This window comes from Taurulus bubalis (assembly GCF_910589615.1).
Source record: "Taurulus bubalis genome assembly, chromosome: 17".
Taxonomy (NCBI): Eukaryota; Metazoa; Chordata; class Actinopteri; order Perciformes; family Cottidae; genus Taurulus; species Taurulus bubalis.
Window position 1 is genome coordinate 20,570,659 of NC_136605.1, and position 19,917 is coordinate 20,590,575.

The following is a 19,917-nucleotide window of genomic DNA, read 5'->3' on the forward strand; positions in this document are numbered from 1 at the left end:
ATTTTCTCCTCTTTGCGATTTGTGAAATATCAGATACTTTTACCTCTTTGGGCCTCAGGCAGTTATTTAAATGAAACAATATGAGAAGTTTAGAAGAGAAATGGGACAAAAGGCCCCAACTAGACACAGTTTTTTTGTAAGGGGTCAAAGGTCAAAAAGGTCGAGAAGAACTGGTTTAATCTGTAAGAATAAATTGTTCATCACATTTGTTTGAACAAAAACTTCAATCAGAAGAGGAACTACGTCAATCAGATAAATGCAGTGTAGCAAAAGTTTGGACTACAAAACTGGAGTAAATGCATTTTAATAACAAAGTCTGTATGTATGTATATGTGTATATAGATACAGGTGCATTGTAAATTATAACTGTTATCAAAACTGATTACTTGTCTTTCAACTGACTGAACCATTTCAGCATTTTAATGATATAAATCATCCACTATTTCCTCTCATAACTCTTGTGAACGCTGTATGATATCTGAACATGTTAATCTGATGACGGTGTGTCGCAGCCTCTCTCCAGGCAACGTGCTGACGCCTCTGTGGGAGGAGTTAGCCGGACAGACACCAGACGCTGCAGCAGCCATTAAACTGGGAGAAGCCCACCAGGCAAGTTCTCCCAGTGGAACCACGGGTTCTACTTGAATACCGTTTCAAACCTGCAGTTTTTTGCATGAAGTCTTGCATTAAAAACATTACATTTACATTTCATGTTTTACTTTGCAAATAGCTAGGAGCTTTTTCCACCGTGGTTATAACACTGGAGCGTGAAAACACAAACGCAGGGGAGTCACGTGACGTGATGCGAGCAGAGGACTGACGCGCTGTCTTCTCCAACAGCTGCTGGGCCGCATGGGCACCGAGGCCGAGTGCGGACTGACCGCCTTGTATCTGGCCGCTGACGCCACCTTCTGCACCGGGATCGACCTGCTGATGAGCGGCGGCGCTGAACTCGACTACGGAGTCAAGAGTCAGATCCCTACCTGACTGGTTTTTATGAATATATATTCTAAATATGTTCATGGAGGCTTCAGTCTTTACAGCTCAACTCTCTGAGATTCTCTGTGATCTGCTTCTTAGAAATGTCTGTTTTTTGCTAGCTTTACGGTTCAATGTGTTTAGGTTAACGAGTAAACTTTTATTTTAGAATCAATTTCAATTATTATTCCATTTTTTATCTTGATAATACTTTATTTTATTCCCTTGTTTTATTGTAAACTCTTTTTATCTTATGTTCCTATGCGCTTTGTCACTCAACTTTTTTTGTCTTTTGCACTTTGACGCTACACGCCTATAAATTGTGCAATATAAATAAACTTGACTTGTTTCACAGATCTAATCTGCTTGATTCAGGTGTGTGAGGGAACCAGATGTCTGAATGGTCTCATGCGTTTAGCTTGTAGAAAGTCCTCTTTACAAATAGATATTCATAGTTTTGTCCATGGAGAACAAAAAGATGAACAATGGTTCAACAAATACCTTTGAGCAGCAGTTATATAAGAATAGAAGAAATCACCAGTCCTTGGTAAAATAAACCAGACGCTTAAAAATCTAAATGTGTGCAGATTTAAACAGGAACTTCCTGTGTATTATTTTGGGAAATTAAACAATAAAATAATAAAGAAGGTGCAACAATGCAAAGTTTATGAAGTGCACATAAGTATGTACTAAGATGAATACTACATGGTTTTATTTAAATTAAATAAAAAGTGAAATGTCGTTTGTCTGAGGTGAGTCCTGTCTTGTGTAACCAGACCTGCGCCCCTCCGACCGACCAATCAGCATCGACCTGCGTGACCTCAATAAACCGGCTTTATGAGCGCGCTGCTCTCCGCCAATCAGATGTCACGCTTTGTCACGCCCTCAATGACGTCCTTGAAAGACAAAATATTTTTACAAGATTGTATTTTATTTTTATTTTGTATTCATTATTATTTCGACTAACGTCTTTGTGAACAGTAAAATGGATATTTAAATATTAACCCCAAAAAATGTTTTTTTTAAATTATCGCAAAACGTTAAAAATGGGTTTTGAACGAGCAAAGTCAAGTGTTGAGAGGAGTAACGTAAATATACCGAGGAGCAGTTTATGTGAGGGAGGTTTCTGGACGCAACCGAGCAACCGAGCAGCGTCTCGTATTTCAAAGCGGAACTCAAGTTGACTTTGAGCTCTTGTTTCCACACGAACACATTATCGCGCTTTATCATTGTTACGTAGCGGAGATGGCAGCGCTCCGAACGGTGAGTTCACTGACCGACGTGTCTGTTTATTACCTGTTTACATTGACTGTCTGGGTCACTTACTGGCTCGATAAGGCCGATAAGAAACAGATAATCACTCCGTTATCTTTGCACTGGAGCCCGAGCCTCAAACAAGGCGGCAGCGAAAGGTCATCAAACCGAACTGCACGCGAAAATGTGGGAATTTAAACTGTAAAATAAACAATGCGTCGTAAAAAAACAGCTCAGTATCTTCTGTAAATCTTCGCGGTGCGGTGACGTATTCGGCACACATTAAATGAGCACATTTGACTTAAATTTATGAGAAAAAAATGAAGTTACCAAGCATATTTTAGCACCTTCCGTGGGTTTGGATTGATGGTGTTTGATTCTTGCACTTTATCTCTTCAGCTGCAGAACTAACGTGACAGAAGTTGTGTTTACTTTGTATTTTGCCTTTTTTAATTGAGTTGCTCACGTTGCTGCTGGCTCCTAGTTTGATTGTTGTTTCATTTACTCTTCGCACACATGCTAACTAACATTTGCTATTTCTATTTTTGTTGACATGAAGACTGTGGGTCCAAAATAAAAACAACAAACGTCATGCATCAGATTTACTTGCATGTCACAAAACTTCACACCAATATTTATAGACATCTCCTCTGACTTATTGTCGCAATAAAGACAGGACTTGCATCATCTATTGTAAAGAAGTGCACACCCTCTGCTGCACAGTCGCTGTGCAACATTTTACATTGGAATTTCTAAAGCGTCAATTATGCTGCTGACAACAGAGCCAAACTATCTGCTGAAGAGCATAATTTACATTATTATTATCAGGTGTGCCAACATGCATTGGCTTCTTTTTTCATTTATTTTTTGAGTCATATGAACCCACACAGGATCCATCCAAACTGCTTTCTCACAATGCATTTCTTATTTTGTGGCCTGCATTTCTAATTACAGCACCGGCTGTTTTTCCTACACACACACACACACACACACACACACACACACACACACACGTGACTGGTGCAGAGTGCCACACGCAATGTCATGACATGGAGTCCCTTCATATCCCCCTTTGTGTCACCTGAGAAGACGATATATATCTTATACAGTATTGTAGAAAGTTGTCAGGCAAAACCTTTTAACTGATAATCTAAATACACGTTTGATAAAGTTTTTCCGTGTTTGATTTGCAGGCACTCAGTGGAGGACTTGTCCGGACTCAACCCTTGTCCTTTGGCTCGCTGCGGTTCTCCAGTTCCTTTAAGGTAACGAGGAATCATTCACATTGGTTCCCAGCAGGTGAGGCCTGTCGGAGATCAGTGATGCAGTTACAGGAAGCAGGAAGTAGCGTTTCTCAAAGGAGGGCTTTGTCTCTTCAAATTCACTAGACTTTAAAGTTTCTTTTCCCTTTTTCTGTCTTTTCCTCACTGTCTGCCTGTTGTGTTCATATTTAATTCAGTCTAATTTAATTAATTGCGTCTTAATTGTCCAGATAAGTCAGCCTCTCGACTGACTGTAACGCTCAACTAATTGTCCCTTTTTTTTTTAAAGCATGCTCTGCCAATAACATCGATGTTAAAAAAACCAAAACAATCACAGTTTTCGTGGCCTGCTCTGCTCTCGTCCCGTCTCCTTCTCTTCTTCCTCCCTCCGCCTCCAGGCCTCGGACCTCGTGGTGGAACGCAACGCGGCATGCAAGCCCAAGCCCGACCCGTCCACGCTGGTGTTCGGCAAACAGTTCTCCGACCACATGTTGACCATCAACTGGTCGGCGAAGGACGGCTGGGAGGCGCCGCAGATCAAACCCTTCCAGAACCTGTCGCTGCACCCGGCCAGCTCCGCCCTGCACTACTCCATTGAGGTGAGCGGAGGACTCCGAGGTACCTGTGGCGCTTTCATCGAATGTTCTCGTCACAACCAAACCGCTTGTGACTGATGCTTCATTCAGATGTGTTATTTCTGTTATCGTCTCTTTATACTTGTACGCTTGTCGAGGTGAGCCGGTCTCTGAAGAAGCAGTTAGACCACCAAGGAAGCTTCTAATTTTGCTATTGAATGTTGGCCGCTTGGAATTCACTACAATCATCCAGTTGCAGGGGAACATGGTTGTATTTGACCTTAAAAACAAATTAAATGAGTGACAAAAAATGTGAAATGCATGAATAAAATAGGCAGAAAGACTGTTTTTGCAGGTTTGCTGACCCTCCTGATATCAGTTGAAGACGAACAGTCCAATAAACACATTAACTTTCTGTCTTCCCTGCAGCTGTTTGAAGGCATGAAGGCGTTCCGCGGAGAGGACAACCACATCCGCCTGTTCAGACCCATGCTGAACATGGAGAGGATGCACCGCAGCGCCGACAGGAGCAGCCTCCCTGTGAGTTCATGCACCCGACCTTCAGCGACCTTCAGCGACCTTCAGGGACGACTCAAACGCTTGCAAGCACACATTCTTTAAAAGTCGCTTAACGCTCAAACCGCCACATTCAATAACCCGTCATTCAGTCAATGATTAACAACCGTATTTTAGGGAAGATGATCATGAACTGAAGGAAGTTGTGGTTTTATTTTAACAGATTTATGTGCGTTTGCAAAAACCAAGAGGGTAAAAAATACTTTTCTAGTTCTGTAATCTGTCACTCAAACTGGAATCTGGATATCGCTTCACCTCTCTGGTACCGGAAGCAACGGGTTTGGACCGGTTTAAAATATGACGCCTACCTATGCATGTCATGTGTACGCTGTACATGCTTATGCTCAGAGACTTCACAGCCGTCCTTATTGTTTTTGTTTAGGTTTTTTTGGGTTCTGCCTGAAATGGTCATAAATATCACTAATGCAACAAATATTAAAATGTCTTATTTTTGGGTGCACGTTTGCTGTCCCTGTTTAAGTGCTTGCCACATACCATTAGACCAAGAATTGGGTTCCAATTTCCTCAAAATGGTTTGTGGCGTCAAAGCGCCCGCTCGGCCTGACTGAGCCGTACATTCCTGAAGCCGCTAGCCTCCTGTTGCGTAACGGCTTGGCAGCGCGCCCGGTTCAGGCCCGACACCCAGAACAACAAGAGTTAACGCTCCGTCAGGAGCTCAGGGCACAAAGGAGAGTGAGGCACGAGGAAGCTCTGCTGGCCGTGTGCTGAGGAAGAGAAGAAAATGTTTACGCCTCACAATGAATGAATGAAGGAAGGTGTATTGTAAAACTACTAAACGCTGCAGCAGGCAGCCATTTTGTTTCCTGTAAACCTCATTGGGCGTGCTGTAAAAGATCTGGTTGTGGATATCTTTGTTCAACAGAGTATGACTCGTTGGTTTTTAGATTTCTTTTTGGGCGCTCTCCCTTAAAACCCAGTCCTCCTACTCAAACAGCCTTCTTGTGCTTGGATCTGCTCAGTTTTCTGCTTCTATATGCCGCACTCAGATATAATATTCCTTCTCCCTCTCTGGCTGCTTCTGTGTCCTCATAAAACATCTGCGCTTGTACATATATATATTTTTTTTAGCGTGATTATTTGACTGTTGCCGTCTTGTTTCCTTCGCAGCTGTATGATAAAGGTGAGCTGCTCAAGTGCATCAAGAAGCTGGTGGAGGTCGACCAGGAGTGGGTCCCCTTCTCCCAGGACGCCAGCCTCTACATCAGACCCACCTTCATCGGAACTGAGGTGAGCTGCAGGTCCTGTAACGCCTGGTCGCCTGGTCACGTGACCCACATGAGCTGCTGCTCTGCATCCGGTCCTCCCTGACTCCTGATAACCAGTCTCCTCCTCCTCCTCCTCCTCTTCCTCTTCCTCCTCCAGCCGTCGCTCGGCGTCTCTCCTGCAACTCAAGCGATGATCTTCGTGATCGTCGGCCCCGTGGGTCCGTACTTCGCCACCGGGTCGTTCAACCCCGTCTCGCTGCTGGCGGACCCTTCGTTCGTCCGCGCCTGGAGAGGCGGCGTCGGGGCCTACAAGATGGGAGGGTGAGCTACCAGGATTTGAGATGTTTTGATATTTGAAATTTTTATTGCACTTTCACAATTTACACAACCTCCGCGCTGCTTCCACCTCCGCGCTGCTTCCACCTGCGCGCTGCGTTCAGGCTCGTTAACGCACCTGTGCATCTAAATAAGAACATTTCTCCGTGAGGTTTGTCTGATTCAACTCTTTGTTGTCTGCCTGAAGGTCTTCGTTCTCACTTTCAGTTTCTGGTCTGAATGTTTGCTGTGACAAATGTCCGTTGGTCGCGTTTGACCAGAAATAACTCAAAGAAATGACGTCAGACGAGCAAAAAACATAAAGAAAGTATTATGAACTTCATGAGCAGCACGTGGATTTAATGGATCTTTTATTGTGTTTTCAGAAGGCTGAGGTCACTAAAAGAAAGAGGGGGAACATTATTAAAGTACATAACAAATAGATGGATAATCAAATATTAGTAACTGGAGAAGAAAAAACATTTCAAACGAATCCTTGGTGACGAAACTGCATTTTGAAATTTGATAAGAATACAGTTTTTTGCCCATTTAAAGCATCATAATGAATATTATTTTAGCTCTAGTGTGCGTTATAACACCTCAGCTGTGTTTAGTTTTTTATTATTCAGCTGTGAATCTCATGAAGTGCAGAGCTGTTGGGTTTCTGCTCAAATCTGTGCCAAGAAATGAGAAACCGGTGAAACAATAGAGCTTCTTGTTGTCAGAGCGGGAAACAAACAGACTTTTAACGCCATGGATGCAGCGAAGATCACGGATGTGATCGACAACGTGGATTAAAAAACCTCGTGAACTCTGCAGCTACTTCCCTCTCTTTCTCTCGGAGTGAAGGGTATTAAGGGAGAGTCGGCGCTGCTGTAAGCTGCTCTCGTTCCACCTCTAATCGCACGCCTGCTTCCACACCAGTCGCTCAGCTGCAGCGGGATTACGCAACGCCACTCGACTCTAAACCACTACGATCCACACCCAGTTCAAGTGCCGGGTCGGATTTAGCAGCAGTCATGTGACCGTAGAGCCGATATTAAAGGTGTGTGTGTGTGTGTGTGTGTGTGTGTGTGTGTGTGTGTGTGTGTGTGTGTGTGTGTGTGTGTGTGTGTGTGTGTGTGTGTGAGATGATGATGTCATCATGTTTATTTATTGTGTGGGAGAAGCTTTTTATTTTAAGTCCCTTTTTTTGTTTTTAGTATTTTTTTCTTTTCACTCTCAAACATTAGTTCTATAAAATGAGCTTCTTATTTTCTGATGACTGATGAGGATAAAATATTGTTTAATATAGTAAAAAAAAAAAGTTGACCAAAAAACTGAGCAGAACAGTTCAGTTGATAAATCAGCTCGCCACTGCCCTCTGGTGGACAAACTCTGTAATTGTAATACAGACGTATTTACTTTAAGCCAATATCAGCTGATCAAAGCCCCAAAATCAATATTTTAGACATGAAGATATATTGACAAGTTGCCCAATATTGTTTTTTTTAACATTATGCACGTGGAGCTGAAGAGAAGAGTAAATATTGGACATATTTACCTCCACTCGTATCCTCTTTAAATTAAAGTTCAAATTAAAGTTCAAAAAGGTCCAGTTACTAAAATGTATTTCTCGACCCTCATGATAAAGTTCCCTCCTATAACTTACACCCCGATGTGTATCAAATATCATTAATAATATACGTTTACATGTCATTTCAACAAAGTAGTCTAAGCGCCATAACCTGAATATAATAACTAAAGAGCGCTAAGTGCAAACAGAGCGTTGAGCAGGGAATGTTCTCTTTAATTTATTTGTTATTAACATTTATTTCTACTTCCTTAACTAGTCTGAGAAATGGAGCTCTTGTGTGCGCTGCCAGTAGTTTGAATCTTGGCTTAAAGATATAGAAAAAGTCATAGCCAAATAAATACTATTTTAAAAAGGCCATGAACGTGTTATTAAAAAAAGTCATATTTAACGTGCCAGAAAAAGGTCAGAGAAAAGTCATGTAATAAAGATCCTTGTGAAGTAAGCCATGAAAATGTCATAAACATATCTGTATAGTATTTCATAAAAATATAATGGAACAAGAACCTTATAAAAGTCTTCTAATATTGAGTCATAATTTCATAATAACAAGAAGTGATAGAATAGTATGGTATTAAAAAAAGTAATAATATACTGTAATATGCCGTAAAACATTATTGGAAACATTACACAAAAGAATGTGGTCAAAAAAGTTATAGTAAGCTGTAAAAAAACAAAACATTAATAAAGTCATAGAATCATACTATAGTATTGCATGAAAGTTCAATGAAGTCAGTATGAGATCAAAGGGTTAGTGCATGTCATAATCCTGTCAATTATTGTGAGAATTAAGATATGTACTTTTAATTTAAGATACTTTGAAAGTTCCCCGTGAAAGAAAATGTCACTTTCAACCGACTGCCGCTTGGTGTACTGAGCCTTTATGTTTCAGGAAGTACATCCAGTATACTGGGAAAACTGTGTATATGTACACATCTTTAATACTGCTAGTAAACCCCAAAAAGAGCTAGGCGTTGACGTGCGTTCCTTGGCCCCGCCCCCTCAGTAACTACGGCCCGACCATCGCCGTGCAGAGCGAGGCGGTGAAGCGCGGCTGCCAGCAGGTGCTGTGGCTGTACGGCGAGGAGGAGGAGATCACCGAGGTCGGCACCATGAACCTCTTCATCTACTGGACCAACGAGGAAGGAGGTCGGACTCTTTTCTGTATTTTAAAACGCCTTCTCGTCGCCGTGAAGCTCAAACTGTGTTCGTGTGCCTTTTTTCTTTCCGTCAGAGCGGGAGTTGTTCACGCCTCCTCTGGACGGCATCATCCTGCCGGGAGTCACCAGACAGTCTCTGCTGGACTTGGCCAGATCCTGGGTACGTCCACACAAACCATCACCGACACGTCGTCTCAAGTTCCTGACATAAAAAGGGCTTTTAGAACGATAAATCAGCACCTGGTGTCTCCAGATCCTGAAGATCACATCAAAGCTTTATGCGGATGGACAGCTTGGTGCTCAAGGGAATAAGAAAACCAAGTTTTTATTCTTATTTTATAAACTGTACAATCATTTCTCTCCACTTGGGACACAATGATCAACTCAAAGTCCAAGAAACACAAATTGTCAATTTTATCCCCAGATTTTTGGTCACAAATCGTGAAGAATTTGATCTTTTTTATTATAATTTTTTACATCAAAGATGAATGAAATGCTCACAGCTCTCAATTCCACCAGTAGCTCATTACTAAACTTGCTGTGTGTGTGTGTGTGTGTGTGTGTGTGACCTCAGGGCGAGTTCAAGGTCACGGAGCGCACGATGGGCATGAAGGAGCTGCTGGGCGCTCTGGACGCCGGCCGGGTCCTGGAGGTGTTCGGCGCCGGGACGGCCTGCGTGGTTTGTCCCGTCGGCAGCCTCCTCTACCGGGGAAAGGTGGGAGGTCACTTCCTCTTTGCAGAGTTGGTCTTCTTCTGTGTCCTTGTATCCGAAGTATTGCTCGTTTGAACCTTGAACCTGTGAGTCTACGAGGTTCCAGGGTTTTAACGTCAGTGTGCTCGTTCATTCTGAGTTACATTAAAGGACTAAAGAGTCTCTTTCCCTCTCAGACCCATCAGATCCCCACCATGCAGAACGGGCCGGACCTGGCGAAGCGTTTCTACAAAGAGCTGACTGACATTCAGGTGAGCTGCATGCACACAGTGAGCGCTTCCTGCAGGCTGGCGCCTCCCGGTGGCCGCGAGAGGGATTTGGCTAACACGTTTAATACGAAAGGAAGCAAAATGCATGTGACAGGATGCTGCTGTTTTAGGTCGTGTGTTGCAATTCAGCGACTTAACGAAGCGCCCACATTGAAACGAGTGGAGGCCTGAAGCCTCTCTTTAAACCTCTTAAAAAAACAAGCGACCGATTGTTTTATAAAACTGTAAATCATAGCTTGTTTTATGAAAAAAAAAAAGCCCCAACTGCTGTATTTGGATGTATTGAACACCATAAGTAATATACAAGTGAAATATATGGTTTGGTACATGAAAAGATTTAAATCACAGATGTGCCCCAATGCAAATGTTGGAGACCTCGCCTGAATGTTCTCTGTTCTAAACCCTCTCTAACTTTGTTCTGCTTCACTTTAACAAAGTCAACCTTTGCAGAGAGAATGTTCACATATTGTGTTATGATTTGGGTTAGAGAATGTTCACATATTGTGTTATGATTTGGGTTAGAGAATGTTCACATATTGAGTTATGATTTGGGTTAGAGAATGTTCACATATTGAGTTATGATTTGGGTTAGTGTATGTTCACATATTGTTATGATTTGGGTTAGAGAATGTTCACATATTGTTATGATTTGGGTTAGAGAATGTTCACATATTGAGCTATGATTTGGGTTAGTGAATGTTCACATATTGAGCTATGATTTGGGTTAGTGAATGTTCACATATTGAGCTATGATTTGGGTTAGTGAATGTTCACATATTGAGCTATGATTTGGGTTAGAGAATGTTCACATATTGTTAGAGTTGGACCTTACAGCTGCATCATTTCAAAGAAATAATCATCCTGAAAGTGATTTTTTTTTTCTAGGCGGACCTGAAACCTTTTCATTTTTTTCTGTGTATCATCTTCATTTACTCTTAACCAGTAACATATAGACTGATATTTACACATCTGAACACAATCTCACATGTGTACCTTTTTATTATAACACCCACATTATTCAAATAGCCCTAGTGGTTGCAGAGATGCACCCTTTTTAGTTTGGGTATGACGTTTTCGAGGGTTTCTATTGGTTAAAATGTGGCGTTAACTTGTTCTCTCTTGTTCCCTTTTGCTTCTCCCAGTACGGACGCACAGCGAGCGACTGGGCTCCACTGGTCGTTTAACGGCTATCTTGCACATTGCCAGTTGTATCAGCAGTTAGGCTCATGATTCCAGTTCGGACGACCAGCAGCCCCAAAACCCCCAAAACCCCCAAAACCCTCTAAGTCCACTAAAGCACTCCTGCTCCCAGCAGCCGAGGACACAGGATGCCTCTCCGTCTGTCTTTCCACGTTTCCTTTCTGTGGACTCTCATGGGACTCCTGGTGGTGGTTTGAATGTAACGGCTTGCTTTGGGAAGCAATAATAATAACAACAATATGCAATGCTTTGACCTTTAACCCCGAGGTTGGGACGACTAAGCAGGAAAAAGCAGCTGTCGTCGGAAGGGAAAGAAAAGCAGCGACTGCAGAGGCTCAAACGTAAAGATGTGATGTTTTACATATCATGCACATTAAAATCTCACATAATTGGGTCAACTTGCAAAAAGAATACACTCCACTCATATTCAGTCGGATTAGCTCCATGTGAGGACCGTGCTTGTAGTCAACAACATGTTTTAACCAACATTGCATTCTGTCATTTATTATTTTAAAGCAAAAGTATTTTTGCTAAATTAAAGTCGCGATATATTAACTGTTGGCAGCGCGCAATCCTCCATCAACACGTGTATTAAAAACGTACTTCACAGAAGGAGAACACTTATATTAACTTGTACTACTTGCAACAACCCGTTAGTGTTGTCTCTAAAAACCTTTATTACCTGTTACGTGTGAGTAGCAACATGTAGGATGATGCTAACCGTTAGCACGACCACTTTGGGACGTTGAGGAGCGGCGGTTACGAACTAAAGATGAGATCAGACGGCTCGCCGTGGAAGAGAAGGACTGTTACACTCTGCACTGTTACGGGTGTGTGATCACTATGGAGACAATGGAGCTAATAGTACTCTTATTTTAGAGGTTTTTAAATTGTATTTCTCCTCACCTTGATGTAAGATTAGAACTGTCTTCCAAAGTATTTGACTGTTTTTCCCGCTCTGGCTTTCCTCACTTTGAATGTATTTTCTTTACACACACACACACACACACACACACACACACACACACACACACACACACACACACACACACACACACACACACACACACACACACACACACACACACACACACACACACTTCTCTTGTCCCTCTCTTCTCTAAGTGCCTGACCCTCATTCTGGCTGTTTGTTCTCTGGATCTTCTGCTGCTGTTCTTATTATTTTGTCCAGTGTGTGGTGGTCACTCGGCTTGTTTTTAAATGTGCTGTTACTTTTACTTTTACTCGGCTGTAATGTTTTTACAATAAACCTGATCTGAGTTGAGTTTCTTTTTTTTGTAATTCAATTATTTTATTTTTTATGGTATTTGTGGGGTGATAAAGATAATTTGTAAATTATTTGCTACATGAATATCACAAAACACATTGGATTCTTTGAATTTTTCAGTTGAATTTAATAATTTAAATAATTAGTTGCTGCAGTTCGACTCGCCACGAGAAAGCAAACACACCGTTTCCTCTGAGTTTTATATTTTATTCACCAATCTGAAGAAAACAAAAACATGTTAATCTTTCTTTTCATTATTATACAACAGTTGAATTGCAGCCAGCCAAAATACTAATACTATGTTACAGCAGCCTATGTACATTCATGTAATAAAACTGAAGTAAAGATTCCTTCTTGCACCATTATAATCACTGTATTTGCATTTCTTAAAATAACTTGACAAATTAACCCACATAGATCCTTTCTCGTCTGAATATAGTAAATAGCGACAGGAGTTGAAGATTATTTTTACACGTTTTAAACATTACTTTGTACTATGATGTGAATTCCCACCACAAAAGAAGAAGAGTATAGAGGTGATCACGGCGGGGTCACTCCTCCTCCGAGTCCTTCTCCACGCCCTCGAACACGGCGGCGGCGTGCCGGCCCGGCGGGTTGTAGAGGAACGCTTCCACCTCTCCGCCGCCGTTGCTGCTTTTCTGGAAGTGGATCTCCAGAAGGTCCTGCAGGGTGTCCCGCTCCATGACGTCGGGGATTCCTGTCAGCATCACCGTGCGAGGACAAACCGTCATCTTGGTCTGGACCGGAAAGGTGGAAAAGATTATATATATTTTTATATATATATATATATATATATATATATATATATATATATATATATATATATATTATTTCAAAGAAATAATATATATATAATAAAAAAATAAATATATATACATTTAAAAAATATATTAAAAAAATAAATATATATATATATATAAAAATGTTTTATATATATATATATTTTTATATATATATATATATATATATATATATATATATATATAAAACATTTTTATATATATATATATATATTTATTTTTTTAATATATTTTTTAAATGTATATATATTTATTTTTTTATTATATATATATATTATTTCTTTATGAATATATTTATATATATATCTTAAATATATATAGATATAGTTTTCATATATATTTTGTATTTATTTATATATATACACATATATACAAAATGATATTATATTTTTACTTATTTATATATATATATATATATATATATATATTTGTTTTAAATAAATATTAATATATTTTAATATCTATATATGTCATATATCTATAGATATATATCCTATATATACATATATTCTTTGTATATATTCTTTTTTGTATTTATATATATAATTTCTTCTATTATATATATTTTTTTAAATGTTTTATTTATTTATATTTTATATAGATATATATTTTTCATTTTTTATATTTATATATATACATATAGATATGTTTATATATACATATTTATATATATACACACATATATATTTTTTTTAAATATATTCTTTTTTAATACATTCTTTTTATTTATTTATGTACATATTTATATATATATATATATATATATATATATATATATATATAGAGAGAGAGAGAGAGAGAGAGAGATTTTATATATATATTATTTTTTTTGATTATACATATATTTGTTTATTTTCTTTTATATATTTGTACAGATAGATATATTTTTTTCATATATATTTTGTATTTATTTATATATAGATCTTTATACATGTTATTTATATATATCTATAGATATATATAGATATCTATCTATATCTATGTCCAGCATGTTCTTCAGAAAGCTTCTTCTCTCCCAGCTAAAGCTCACCTTTAAGTTGGTGATCTTTCCGTTGAGAAAAGGAGTCACTCTGACTTTGTGCTTCTTCTTCGGGAGCTCCACCTCATGGAACTCCTTCTCCACCAGACGTCTGGCGACTGACGGGAGAAAAAGGTTTCAGACCGACATGACAGTCGAGACAACACATCCTGCTGGCTAGTAGTTCTCCTTCAGTTGCACGTCCTACACATTATGCATTAAATACTCATAGTATAGTACGATCAGCTCCATCATGCGTGACAGGAACTTGCTCACTGTGATCCTCCACAAAGGCGATGACCACGTTCTGAGAGTCGGGCAGCAGCTCACATCCGTCCACCTCTCCGCCTCCGTGTTTGCTCTTGGAGAAGTGGATCTCCAGCTTGTTCAGCAGCTTCTCCGTGTCCATCTTGGGCAGGTTGGAGATTAATATGTGCCGAGGACTCACCTCAGTGTCGATCTGCAGGACAGACGGGAGCACAGATGACTCGAAGGAACACCGATATGCATGAATACAGATGTGAAGAGGGTCTTCTCCGTACCTCCACCAGCCTGGGCAGCATCAGCTGCACCGGCCGGGCCTCCACGGTGATGAAGCAGTCTGACCCCAGAGCCACGCGATGCTTCTGAATGTCCAGGATCTTATTGGCCACTGATGACGGGAGGAATACGGGAGATGCATCAGAAACGACAGAACGCTGATCCACATTCAGGTCCTTTACTGGCGCGTCCAAATGCATTTGGTTTATTTTCTGTCAAGGTGACTGAGAGCTTCTTTTTATTCCCTTTATTCCTCCGGCAAATGCTGCTATTGAACTATATACCAACTTTTATTGCTAATGTGTGGGGGAAATGGCAAATAAGTACTATTTTTTGGGGTATAATAACACAGATCTCCCTCCTGGAAAATCTTTCTCTCAACACATCGCTGACCAGCTCACCTATTTCCTCTTCGAAGGTGACCAGGACCGTCCCGCCCTCCATCGGGTAAACGACACGTGGCTTCATTTCAAACGTGTCGGATAAGAGTCCCGTCGAGCCCTTGAAGACCACCGGCCTCTCTGGGACGGCGGTGAACACCTGAAACCCAAAAGGGACGAGTCAACATGTGAGACCGTGTGGTGGACCGGTTAAAGAGCGGTTAAAGAGCAGTTAAAGAGCGGTTAAAGAGCGGTTAAAGAACAGTTAAAGACCGGTTAAAGAGCAGTTAAAGACCGGTTAAAGAGCAGTTAAAGAGCGGTTAAAGAGCAGTTAAAGACCAGTTAAAGAGCAGTTAAAGACCAGTTAAAGAGCAGTTAAAGAGCGGTTAAAGGACGGTTAAAGAGCAGTTAAAGACCGGTTAAAGACCGGTTAAAGGCTGGTAAAAGGACGGTTAAAGGACGGTGAATGGCCGGTTAAAGGACGGTTAAAGACCGGTTAAAGTCCGGTTAAAGTCCGGTTAAAGACCGGTCCATTTAAAGACCGGTTAAAGACCGGTTAAAGTCCGGTTAAAGACCGGTTAAAGGACGGTTAAAGAGCAGTTAAAGAGCAGTTAAAGACCGGTTAAAGTCCGGTTAAAGACCGGTTAAAGTCCGGTTAAAGACCGGTTAAAGGACGGTTAAAGAGCAGTTAAAGAGCAGTTAAAGACCGGTTAAAGAGCGGTTAAAGAGCGGTTAAAGTCCGGTTAAAGACCGGTTAAAGTCCGGTTAAAGACCGGTTAAAGACCGGTCCATTTAAAGACCGGTTAAAGACCGGTTAAAGACCGGTTAAAGTCAGGTTAAAGTCCGGTTAAAGACCGGTAATGCGGGCCAAGCGTACGTTGGCCTGATGCTGCAGATGGCCGTTATCGGCCTCTTCCCTCCTCAGCACTTCCTCAGCTCTCAGGATCTCCTCCATCAGGTCGCCCTCCTCCTCCTTCATGGAGATCACCTTCGCCTGCAGGACGGAAACACTTCAGGTACATCGAGTAGAAAGCAACCTCCGACCAATCAGACATGTATTTAAAGTGAAAATGTGTTAAGCAAAAGCCGTTATTGAATGTTTTCTGATATATATATTTTTGGATTCACTGCTTTTGTATAATTGCATTTTTCTCTTTTCATTTTTTATTGTTAACCACGTTTTAACGGTTCTTAAAGCCGGTCTTTTAAAATCAATAAATACGAGCGTCCATGAGAAAGATTTAACCCGAATACAAGAGTTGTTTTGTTGCTCCTGGTCTCGCTTCAGTTTAAGTATATTTAGAATTATAGTATTTAAATCATGTATTGAAGTATATGCAACACGTCACTGGAAATCCTTTCAGGCACATTTGTTTTAACCTTATTTCTTCATTGTTTGTGATATTTTAATTGATCGAGATATAACGATAAGAGCAGAACCCACCTTTTCTATTCCAATCTGCTCATTGTATGAGCGCTGGTCCTCCTTCAGATCCTGGATCAGTTTGTTGGAGCGCTGCTTGCACTTCAGAGTCATGTCCCGCTGGTCGTCCCTGCTGGCGACCAGCTCCCGCTGCTCCTGGATCAGCTGCTCGTGTTTTTTCTGTGGACACACGAGCTGCGTTCACGAACGTCTCGTCTTTGGAGCGCTCTGTTGTTTTGCTCTATGTTCAATAACTTCAAAGTACTTTACTGCTTTCAGCCTGTTTCATACAGTGGTACAGTGCCACATATTTAAATGGAAGCACACACATTATATTCATACTACGTCTTTAAAACTGTATGACGGTAAACTTGTACATCAAAACTTATCAATATTTAATTCAAATGTCACAGATATTTTTTTCTAAATCTGTACATTCTGTTTTCATGTACAAGTATAATCTGTGTTAAATTAAAGCACTAAACTGCGTTTCAGTGCACCTGGTAGTTGGAGATTGAAATCCTGATCTGATCCAAACTTTCCATGGATTTCTTTTTGTCCTCCGACACCAAAGTGAAGTCCTGAAACACACAAAACACAGATATATAATATATATGTTAATAATTCATCAAGACCCAGAGTGGACGATGCAGAGGAGCTTTGAGGTAAGAAGACAAGAAGGAGAAGTTAGTAAGTATATTACAAGTGAAAGTAGTTTTTTAATCAGTTTAATGTACTCAAGTACTGCGATTGAGCACGGTTTGGATGTACTTGTACTTTGAGTATTTCAATTTGATTTCACTTTATACTTTTACATCACTAGATATATTTTAAGGATTAAGTTATTTAGCAGATTCAGATTATTAATTAAAAGAAAATTGTAAACAATAAAACAACAAATAAATCAACAAATATATATTTTTGTGAAAATTGGGCCATTCGGCAAAATGAGTACTTCCACTTTTAAGTATTTTGAAGCTTTTTCTCTTTACTTGAAACAAAGTATTTCTAATGTGTTTCTAGTATTATTTCTGAGCAAAAGCTTCTTCTACCTTTGAAAATAAAAAATACAAAGTATGTTAAAGGTCCATTAAAGAATCATTTGGTAGATAAACTTGTGTAATATTTATCTTTAACCAGGAACAACAACAACATGAAAACTTGAAGAAGCAAAATGACGTCTCACCTCATCTGAAGACATGTTGAAAGTGATCTGGGAGAAATGGAAATATTAGTTTTTCGCATGTTGTCAGTCAAAGTCAGAGTATTAAACGTCCTTAACGTGTGCGTCAATGAGGAAAACAAAGACTGTCAAGTTATAGCCTCATATAATTCAGTATGAAACCATTTCGTTCGGCCTTACTTTCAGGAACAAACCGCGACTCGCTCTTAAAAAAGTCTTTAAAAACGTGGGAATAACTTGAGATAAGTCACGATCAAGGACACGTGGAGGATCTGAACACGTTCACGTTCTCGTGGAATTAATGTGTTGGATTCAACTTGGCTTTGTTTTTTAGTTCTGCGTTAAAATAACTTACCTGCAGTCAACGTCCGTGTTGTGGAGTCACTGCTACTCTCTGCTACTCTTTTGGTTTCATTTTCCCAAGCGGCCCTGAACGTCTCTTCTTCCGTCACTAGGGGGCGCTGCAACCGTGTGTCGCTGCATTCAGGTGCTGTCGGAAATATTGTCACATGAGAGGACTGGGAGTGGATTTTACTTTTGAATATCACGACAAATAATTACTTATTTATTATTATTATTATTATTATTATTATTATTATGATTGATTAGGCGAGCACGCTTTAGGATGATATCCTGCCGCTGTAGTCGCGCATGCGCATACCGTCCACGGACTTCACTTCAGTCCCCGATCATTCCGCAGCGTTAACTAGTCCCCAGTATTTATGAGACTCGCTACAGAAAAGATACTTTTTACTCCAGATATCTTGCCGCTGTCGTAACTAGTTACGTTTGAAGCCACTGTACAGTGTAGAAAAAAATATTTAATATAACTTTGTTTTTGTACTTTTCATGACATTATAATATGCCTTTTTTTACTTGTCATGCCAGACTATAATATGATTTTCTTTTACTTTTCATGAGATATTATAATATGACTTTCTTTAACTTTTCATGAGCTTATAACATTTCCTTTTTTAAAAACTTTTTGTGAAATACTATAATTACTTTCTTTTTTACTTTTCATGACATACTATAATATTTTCTTTCTTTTTTTACTTTTCATGAAATACTATATTTATTTATTTTACTTGTCATGACAGACTATAATATGATGCTCTTTTACTTTTCATGATATATTATAATATGACTTTCTTTAGCTTTTCATGAACTTATACATTACTTTTTTAAACTTTTTGTGAAACACTATAATTACTTTTCATGACATACTATGCATTTTCTTTTTTTTTTACTTTTCATGAAATACTTTATAACTGTTTGTACTTTTCATGAAATACTATAATATTACATATTTTTTACTTTTCATGACATACTATATGATTGTTTTTTTACTTTTCATGAAATACTATAATATTACATATTTTTTACTTTTCATGAAATACTTTATAACTTTTTTTTACTTTTCATGAAATACTATAATATTACATATTTTTTTACTTTTCATGACGTACTATAATATATATATTTTTTTTACTTTTCATGACATTGTTTTTTTTTTACTTTTCATGAAAAACTATAATATTACATATGTTTTACTTTTCATGAAATACTTTATAACTTTTTTTACTTTTCATGACATACTATACAATATGACTTATTTGTTTTACCTTTCCCTCACTGTGTAGCTCCTCCCACCAGAGGAGAGAGGAGAGAGGAGAGAGGAAATGTTTAAAGAGAAATTAGACGTCCTTTTCTCTGAGGCGTCAGGTGAAGCGACGTCTGTTTCTGATGACATCTGGATCAGCTGATCACATCTGGCTCAGCTGATCACATCTGGCTCAGCTGTCAATCATCTTTAACAGCTGGAGAGACTTTTGATAGTTTGTGATCAGTTTACTATAAAACGCAGTTATCATCACGGCTACATGAGATGTTTTCTCTGTTTCCTGTTAAACAAACTGCACTGTGTATTTGTATACAGTGTGTGGTATTTATATATATATTTATAAATATGTTCTCCTCCGAACAATGTCTCATATCCCTTTATGTTGTTATGGTTTAAATGCAGATCATAATCTGAACATAAATTCTCATGCAGACAATAGTTTATGAAACACATCTCACTGTGACCCGTGTTGACTTGACAGTGTTTAAAAATTGTAACGTGACAAAATATTTGATTCACAAGATGATAATCAGAAACATG

The 19,917-nt window shown here is 39.3% G+C and overlaps 2 protein-coding genes across 3 annotated transcripts in view; one reads left to right on the top strand and one right to left on the bottom strand.

Annotated features, from left to right (window-relative positions):
• The window catches only part of LOC306749508 (branched-chain-amino-acid aminotransferase, cytosolic-like), a gene marked incomplete at its 5' end in the record, with an annotated part of 15,079 nt that extends 3,138 nt beyond the window's left edge, over positions 1-11,941 (top strand). Inside the window, 11 exons of one of the 2 annotated variants that reach the window (XM_079232815.1) lie at positions 513-622; positions 3,439-3,497; positions 3,893-4,093; positions 4,499-4,609; positions 5,774-5,893; positions 6,029-6,192; positions 8,766-8,908; positions 8,994-9,079; positions 9,494-9,634; positions 9,808-9,882; positions 11,043-11,941. In XM_079232815.1, coding sequence (XP_079088941.1) covers positions 513-622; positions 3,439-3,497; positions 3,893-4,093; positions 4,499-4,609; positions 5,774-5,893; positions 6,029-6,192; positions 8,766-8,908; positions 8,994-9,079; positions 9,494-9,634; positions 9,808-9,882; positions 11,043-11,084 — 1,252 coding nt within the window. In that variant the 3' untranslated portion in view covers positions 11,085-11,941. Of the gene's footprint in view, positions 1-512; positions 623-2,203; positions 2,242-3,425; positions 3,498-3,892; positions 4,094-4,498; positions 4,610-5,773; positions 5,894-6,028; positions 6,193-8,765; positions 8,909-8,993; positions 9,080-9,493; positions 9,635-9,807; positions 9,883-11,042 lie in introns of those variants that run through there. The other variant, XM_079232814.1, reaches the window with a different exon arrangement.
• A 155-nt stretch (positions 11,942-12,096) lies between these two features.
• Positions 12,097-18,142, bottom strand: ifi35 (interferon-induced protein 35). Its single transcript, XM_079232816.1, has 10 exons — positions 18,109-18,142; positions 17,757-17,783; positions 17,071-17,151; positions 16,592-16,750; positions 16,025-16,141; positions 15,169-15,307; positions 14,770-14,879; positions 14,504-14,687; positions 14,240-14,346; positions 12,097-13,146 (listed from the first exon to the last, which is right to left on the bottom strand). Exons 2-10 carry the CDS (start codon positions 17,769-17,771, stop codon positions 12,940-12,942), a joined length of 1,119 nt encoding a protein of 372 aa, XP_079088942.1. The 5' UTR covers positions 17,772-17,783; positions 18,109-18,142; the 3' UTR covers positions 12,097-12,939.
• Positions 18,143-19,917: the final 1,775 nt, after the last annotated feature.

Bases quoted from the DNA above. Each gene is read 5' to 3' on its own strand.
- ifi35 (XM_079232816.1), bottom strand. The intron at 16,751-17,070 runs GTGCACTGAAAC...GTGTGTCCACAG, and splicing joins TTTCAATCTCCAACTACCAG to AAAAAACACGAGCAGCTGAT. The intron at 14,880-15,168 runs GTGAGCTGGTCA...TCCCGTCATCAG, and splicing joins CACCTTCGAAGAGGAAATAG to TGGCCAATAAGATCCTGGAC.